A 7,869-nucleotide genomic window follows, 5' to 3' on the forward strand; every position below is an offset into this window, starting at 1 on the left:
TTTCCACCTACTCTAGCCCACTGGACACTACTCCCTTCCTAGAGCTGGGGATAGAACTCAGGATTTCTGACTCCAGGTTGTTCACAAACACACTAGAAGCCACTCCCTTCTCTGATCCTATCTCTTAGGTAATGCTGCAGCAGAATGATGTGGTATTTCTTTATGTGGAAACCAGGATTCCCTCCAGTAGGCACTCAGGAAGAGAAACAGCCCTGATGGGAATAGGTTTAAAAGCAAATATGCATCAGCAACTGTTTAGGTTCTGCTGATGCACCAGAAATTACAGAGTGGATGAAGTTAAGGCTGCCACATATTCAAATACCTGAAATGCAGTCTCTCCCACTTTGCCCACTGATAGCCTGTTCTTTGCAGCACGCAGTGATCCAGTTCCTTAACCAGAGAATGGAAAGGTAAAATCACTGTGATAAGGAAACAAAAGATGTTATCTTAACCAGACCAATAAGCAGCGAAGTACAGATAGCTCCTCCAGCCGGATCCAAAGCAAGCAATCTTCACAGCTAATGTAGGGGCCCCCAATCCTGGAATGATCACAGCGCTGGTGCAGCCATGCAGGGCTGTTGGCACTTTTGGATGGCAGCTTCTGGAATCATATGATTGCAACAAAAGCTCAGTTTCCATTTATAAACAAAGGAAGTTTCTAGCTTCTGTGGTTGTGGAGAAAAGTTTGAAAGGATGGGCCAGTTGTAACTAATGTTGTGGCATCTGCCAGCATCTACAGAGAGCCTGAGACAATAGCTCCAAGAACAGGAAGCCATGTCTGCCTGTGACAATCACTCAGAGTGGAGCCACCCCATGCACCTCACTGAGGTGTTGAGTCCCAGCCCCATTGCTCTGGGGAGGGACTGTTTGAAAGGAAATGTATTTAAATGCCTTTTTTAGTTGAGAGAGAAGGGAAAGATGAAAAGAAAATTGAAAGAGGGAATGGGAAAATAGAGAAAACGAAAGTGACAAAAGGGGGGAATGGACGACATAAGAAGATGGGGAAAGGACAGAAATTATGGGAAAAAGAGTGGAGGGAAATAAATGAAAGAAAAATTCTCCCTTCCCATTAAACTCAAACCAAAGAATCAATTCAGAGCTGCACGCGCCCTCCTGCCTCAACTCAGAAAGGCATCACCCGCCCTAGTCCGCTTTCCTGGTGCCCAGGCGCATATGTTTAGTCTCAGTCCGCGATATCCAGTACGCATGCGTAGAAGGATGAGGCACTCCGCCCTTGCCCACAGCATAATGAGCAGCTTCCAACACTGAAATTCAAGAGGCGCAGCAACCCGCGCAGTGAATACCTCGCGTCCGTTGGCGCCTGCGCGTTCCGAGCCTCACTCTGTTCCAGCGGCGCATGCCCGGTGCCTAACTGTCCGGCCTCCAGCTACAAGCGCTTGCGTAGTGTACGCCTTCGTCTCAGCCCTCCCCAATGGCGCATGCGCAGTGAGCAGCCCTCCCAATCCGTCCTAGGAGGACCAAGGTCCGTTGCGCGGCGTTAGTCCAGTCCGTATCTTCGCGCCGTGAGGGACGGACGCATAGTCTGTTGAGGCTCCTGTTGCTGTCGCGGAGATGGCCGACCCCGCCACCCAGTCGCCGTATATCTCCTCCTCCGCCGGAGGGGGCCCCTCTGAGCCGGGTACCAGCCCGATCCCCGCGGGCGGCCGCTACTGTAAGGGGAGCAGCTCCCAGTCCTGCGCCGGTAAGAGCCGGGGGGGGGGGCAAGGAACAGCCGGGGGGGAGCGGCGGCGAATGGGGGGAACAGCCGGTGCAGAGACTGGGAAGAGCCGGGTAAGTAGCTGAGTGGGCAGAGCCCGAGCGGAACAGCCTGATGACAGGTGGGGGGCGGGGGCGATGAGGAGGGAACAGCCCGCGTGGGGGGTGGCGAGAGAGAGGAGCCGCCGGCGGGGAGGGGCTCTGGCATTAGGAGCTGGGGGGCAGTTTGGGTTTGGCGGGTGAGTGGGCGGTGCGATCTCAGTGGGCTGAGATTTGGGGTAAGGGGCCTCAGGCAGGAGGATGGATTGAGGCGAGGGGCGTGGGATTCAGAGCTGTAGGATTTGGGGGAGGGGATGAGGATTGTTGTTTGGGGGGCTAGTGAGGGACTCTGAAGTACAAGGGGGCAGGAATTTGGTGTGTGGGGCTTGAATTGAGGATGGGAGAAGCTCGAGGGACTGAGTTTAGGGGCATGGATGTTTTTCAGGGGGCTGAGTCTAGGGTAGGAAGTGGGTGGATTGGGGTGATAGTGGGAGTTAAGGCATGGTTCCCCATTCGGGGCGAGAATTGTGGTGGGGTTTGGATTGGGGCTGGGTAGATAGTGTGGATTTGGATAGTTAAGGGTGTGATTTTAGGGCAGGGTGAGTTTGGGTGGGTGGCAGGGGGTTGAGACAGGGGACTCGGATTGGGGAGGTGGAGATTGTGGAATGTTTGTGTTGCACTTTCTAGTTTCATTCTGACAGTGACCCCTCCGGCATCAGAGCAGGAACTGGGTCAGGGAGCAGTGTCTGAACTTAAGGGAGGGGATAGGGTAGATTCCCTTTGCCTTTGGTGGTGTTCACCCTCACCAGATCTTGCTGAAGCTCCCAAACTGGCGATGACTCTTACCATCCCTGTCTCTAAAGGACGCTTGTGCAGAGCAACACATTTCTCCCTTTAGAGTGCCCAAAAACAACAGGCATTGTCTAAAAATACCCACTGGAGGACCCCTCCGCAAGGGGTGGGTGGCAGACGGTGCAAGATGTATACACACACCGTATCCTCCTGTATTGTTTAATACCAGACATGGGCAGTGGGAAGATACATTAATTCCTAGGAAAATCCTTTTCTCAACCAGACATTTCTCAGGGCAGGTGGAAGAGGAGTGGGGGACTGGTGGAAACTTGCAGTGATCTCTGTTTTTGAGGGGGTGGTAATTGCGAATTTTCTCTTTTGTCATTTTGCAGCTCATTAAATGGAGTGGGGGTGGAGGGAGAGCATATCAAACAAAGCAGTGTGTGGTTAAATCCCCCATGCATTTAGGGGGAGCTGTCCAAAATAGGAGGAGGAGGCTGTGCTTTAGTTCCCTTTTGTATCCCTGTCGGGCTCGGTGTTCGGAACTGGCAAGCTAGCTTCCCTTGCAAAGATCTGCAGTGCAGATGCCTTGCGGGGAGGTCGGGGAGGGGGGACTGGACAGGTGACAGCTCTTAAAGGGACAGAGCCTCTTATAACAGCCATAACAATAATAGACACAATTTCATCTTTTGATGCACACATCCAGAGCAAAAATGAGTGATTAGCTTTAGAAATTCATGGCACGGGGCTTCCTTTTTTAGCTTGCTTACTATATTCCCTGTCTCGTGTGTGGTAATATAGCAGCCTCGCATGTTTTTCTCACTAGATAGAATTTATTTCATTTGGTGGAGGAGCTAGTTTTTCAGGGTGGCTCTAGATGCCGTTCATCTCACCGTATGAGCTGTATAGCAGTTTCCACCTTTCCTCATAAAGCCCCAACACCCTATTGAAATGCCAAGTGAGTCTAATCTCAAAGGGGATGAAATGGCTTTCCTACTTGTGAACAGGACAGATCTGTAGGGTTAAGGGCAAGTGAAGCAGTATGAGGCAGCGTGTTTTATACTCCGCATGCTGTGGGGCTGAAGTCTGAATGTATGCCTTTCTGGTACCTTGCGTCATGCTGCTTTTCCACCCCCTCCTCTGAGATGTTTTACTTGGTACCTGAACTGGGGTGCAAAGGGAGGTTATTACTCAGCAGTTTAGTGCTTTGATTTCATGGTTATAGGTTAATCCATCACCCTGTCTGCTCTGAAATGCAGCCCTTTCACCCAGTATTTGAGGGCTATTTATTCTCTGATTCACCACAAGTGTTTGATTCCTAGGATAGCTGAGGAATCTTTGTCCTCAAATCCTCCAGATAAGCTAGTGCTCTATAAACGTTGAGCCATTTTGATGGCCACTGGCACTGTGGTTTAACAGACAAGTTGTAATCGGGAGGCAGAATGGCTTCAGGGTCATGTTACTTCTAGAATCAGGTGTGGACTCTGTCTTCCAAGAATATTAAATATGCACAGTCTCTGCCTTAAGCTCAGATGAAAACATATGCAGGATGATATGCCACATCATTTTGGTACAACTTGCATGCAACATCCATGTCTTCTGCTATTGGAGAGGCAGTGTGATCTAGTGATTAGAACATGGAATGGGTTGGGCATCAGAAATCTTGGGTTCTTATCCTGGGTGTAACTTGCTCTGTGACCTTGGGTAAATCACTTGCACTCACTTCAGTTCAGTTTACCTATCTGTACCCAGGGGATTAAGGTAATTCAATACTTGTTAATGTAGCTATACTAAAAGCATAGGTAGCCTACCAGATGCATTTTAAAAAGTGTTGGTTAAATCTATCTGGCTTTTTTTTTCCATTCACAAAACCAAATGTTTATTATAGTAATTTGTATATCTTATCTGGATTCTTGTTTTTGTTCTAGATGTTGTTTGCACTGCATTTTTTTTAAAATCCCTCTGCAAATAACATTTTAAAAAAATCTTTGTGTGGTGTTAGTCCACATTTTGGACTATCTCCTTCATTTGAAACAGCAACACTTCTGTAGATTTAAAACCATCTGTTTGCTTAGTGAATTATTTATACATAATTGCTTGTGCCTGAGTTTCACTGATGTTGCACAGTCATAATTCCAGTTGGAGTCAATGAGAGCTGTTAGTCCCTAGCACTTCTGAAAAATCAGATTTTGTGCATGCTTACTTTGTAAGAGAGAATAACACTATGAATATTATACAGTAATTCCTTAGATGTATAGACTTCTGCTGATTTAAATCATAGCAAAGAAGTTAATTAAGATTTTATTGCTGGTTACAAACCACTCATATGCATCTTATGTCATCAGGGTTGTCTTACACTGAATGCAATTTTTTTTAAGTGTTCTTATAGTTATCACTGTAACCCAGCAAAATGCCTTGTACTTTCTGGCCTTGCCTTATGCCTGTCATTCAGCCTGTAAGATAACTTTGATACACTATTTTAAATGATGCGGCATGATTACCAGGCTACCCTGCCCACATGTTCAGCATTTCATTTCAAGATACAGTATTGTTCACTCTAAAAATTGTTACCCTTGTCCACATTTCTTTCCCTCCCCACCTTTCCCCACATAGCCTGAAGAAGATACCAGAGAATATTCAGTATTCCAGAGAAACCCTGTTACACAGGGGGTTTCTGTTGAGAGCTATACAGAAGTGATGTAGCCTAATGATTAGGGCATTGAACTGGGACTCAGGAATCCTGGGCTTTATTCCCAGCTCTGCCAGTGACCTGTTCTGACTTTGAGCAAAGTACCTTCTATTCCATGCCTCAGTTTTCTCTCACATTTTGTCAATCCAGATGAAGCTTTCTGGGGCAAGGTTTTTTTTGTTTTTGTTTTTTTACACTATGCATGGGGCCCTAAGCTCATCTGGAACCTCTCCACCACTGGAATACAAATCATAACCGAATTAAGGCAAATCATTGGCCCTGTTTATAGATACTTTCATTTTTGCCATTGGGGAATCACCTTTATAATTCTCTGAGTCTTAGAAGGCAGAGAGATTAAGGTTTGTCTTGTCACTAGCGCAGGGACTTGGATATAGAAATAGTTGGTTCTGAGCTCTGTCCCGGAGTAACTTTAACAAGACAATTCACTTGCTGTGTCTCAATTTCCCCCATGATATTTTTGTATCTTTCTTAGGGGACGGTTTTGAGCCTTAATGCATAAAGCATAATGAATCCTTGCTTGAAAGGTGCTGAAGAGCTGCAGAATATTTACTGCAAATAATAATAGTTTATTTTCTCCAGTGGTCAGATTTGCCAGGAGAGAATGTGGGGAAACAATCCTGAGATTAAGAAATATGCAGACCTTAACCATAGACTTCTCAGCAACTTTTCACTCTGTTACTGTACTTCATTATGGAAGAGTTGACAGAAGAGGGGAGCAGGCCTTTTTTGCTTTCTTTATCATACACAGCAGCCCTGCAGCTGGTTTGGTATCATCAGGATGCTGTCCTGGTCATTGTTTGGAAAGAAACCTACATAACTAGTAGTTGGCTTTACTGCTTGTTGCATCACTGAAGTGTTTCAGAGCCTGGCAGTGTCGTGACTAGACATGTTGCACTACAGTGATATTGTAATTGCAATATTGCCAGTGTAGGGACACAAAGGAGCATTTGTGGTGCCACTGAATGCAGTCTGCAGTAGTAAGGGCTAGCTGCAGGCTTATTGTGTTGCTCCTGAACCTTCATTTTCTGCTAACCAATGGGAAAAACACATCCGCTGTCCATATGAGACTGCACTGTTACCAGACAGTCCCACAAATAGTCCTGTTTGCAGCTAAAAAAATCAAAATGATGTGTGATCCTCTTAAGGAGAAAGCATCTGGGCCTTACTCCTGGATGTTTTCATGGTGTGGGCTGGAGATCGGTCTGCTCAAAGTAATGTGAAAAATTTGTAAATGTCCTTAAGCCAGTTTGTTGGCTTCAAGAAGTGGAAATCCCAATGATATGAAGCTAGATGGAAAGGTAAGTGGATAGAGTACCTGAAATGAGAGGGTGAAAACACACATGATTGTTTAAGAACAGACTCACTACCGCATTTGCAAATGGAAGGAACTTTTCATTTATTGAAGAGGATGACAGAAGTCTTGAACTTTATTCTTTGGCATTAAATCCAGGTGGCATGGTGGTTAGTATTGCTGCTGTACGAAAGGTCTAGATCAGGAATTGGCAACCTTTGGCACACAGCCCGCCAGGGTAAGTACCCTGGCAGGCCGGGCCAGTTTGTTTACCTGTTGCATCCACAGGTTCGGCGGCCGATTGCGGCTCCCACTGGCTGCTGTTTGCCAGCCTGCACCGCTTCCTGCCGCCCTCATTGTCCTGGAATGATAAACCGTGGCCAGTGGGAGCCGCGATCGGCTGAACCTGTGGACGTGACAGGTAAACAAACCAGCCCAGCCCACCGGGGTGCTTCCCCTGGCGAGCCGCATGCCAAAGGTTGCCGATCCCTGGTCTAGATTTAATTTCTGATTTCTGGGAGAATAGGCAGGAGTGCTTTGCTTAGTGCTCCCCTTTGGATGTTTCTGAAGTGGTGGAAAGGGGATCTGAAGAGAGCCTCATCCAGTCCCTGATCTCAAAATTGGCAGTTATAATAATCCAGGCTGTCCTTAAAACTTTGTTAGGGAGGAGGAGGACGCTAATGGTTGTTCTGACTTTAGTTGGCAAAACAAGTCAATCCTGTTTAATATTCTCCTTTGGGAGGTGCGTGAGAGGTCAGATATAAGAAACACTGAAACCCTTAGTTATGGCAATGCTGCTGTAAGAAAAGTGCACCGTGATTCCACTAAGTGGTAAAGACAAAGGCATCAAAACACTTCATCCAAGCACTGGTACTTAGTGCTGCATTCTGTAGCCACTCTTTCACAACTGCTGTTGACTATGGGAGATCTGCATTTTCCTAGCAACAAAAGCAAGCCCTTAAATAATGGTAAATCACAGGGATGGCTTACAACAAAAGTGATCAAGGCTCCATGGTTAAGGTTGTAAAACCTTTTGGTCTAACAAGCATAGTATTTTTGAAGCTTATGTCACTCAGGCCTGGTCTACGCTATGCGTTTAAATCGATTTAAACAGCATTACACACTACAATGCTCTTTATATCGATATAAAGGGCTTTTTAAATCGATTTCTGTACTCCTCCCCGACGAGAGGAGTAGCGCTAAAATCGATATAAACATATCAGATTAGGGTTAGTGTGGCCGCAAATCGACATTGGCCTCCGGGCGGTATCCCACAGTGCACCACTGACCGCTCTGGACAGCAATCTGAACTCGGATGCAG

General features: G+C 46.6%; 1 protein-coding gene across 3 annotated transcripts in view; it reads left to right on the forward strand.

The window, feature by feature from the left end:
* The first annotated feature begins 1,364 nt into the window (after positions 1–1,364).
* RTN3 (reticulon 3) overlaps positions 1,365–7,869 on the forward strand; it is a 42,277-nt gene continuing 35,772 nt past the window's right edge. Inside the window, exon 1 of one of the 3 annotated variants that reach the window (XM_032804405.2) lies at positions 1,365–1,702. In XM_032804405.2, the coding sequence (XP_032660296.2) occupies positions 1,573–1,702 (130 nt within the window). In that variant the 5' untranslated portion in view covers positions 1,365–1,572. The remainder of the gene's footprint in view (positions 1,703–7,869) is intronic. The other 2 variants (XM_075073239.1, XM_032804406.2) reach the window with 2 other exon arrangements.

The sequence above is a fragment of the Chelonoidis abingdonii genome, chromosome 17 (genome assembly GCF_003597395.2).
Source record: "Chelonoidis abingdonii isolate Lonesome George chromosome 17, CheloAbing_2.0, whole genome shotgun sequence".
NCBI classification, from domain to species: Eukaryota; Metazoa; Chordata; order Testudines; family Testudinidae; genus Chelonoidis; species Chelonoidis abingdonii.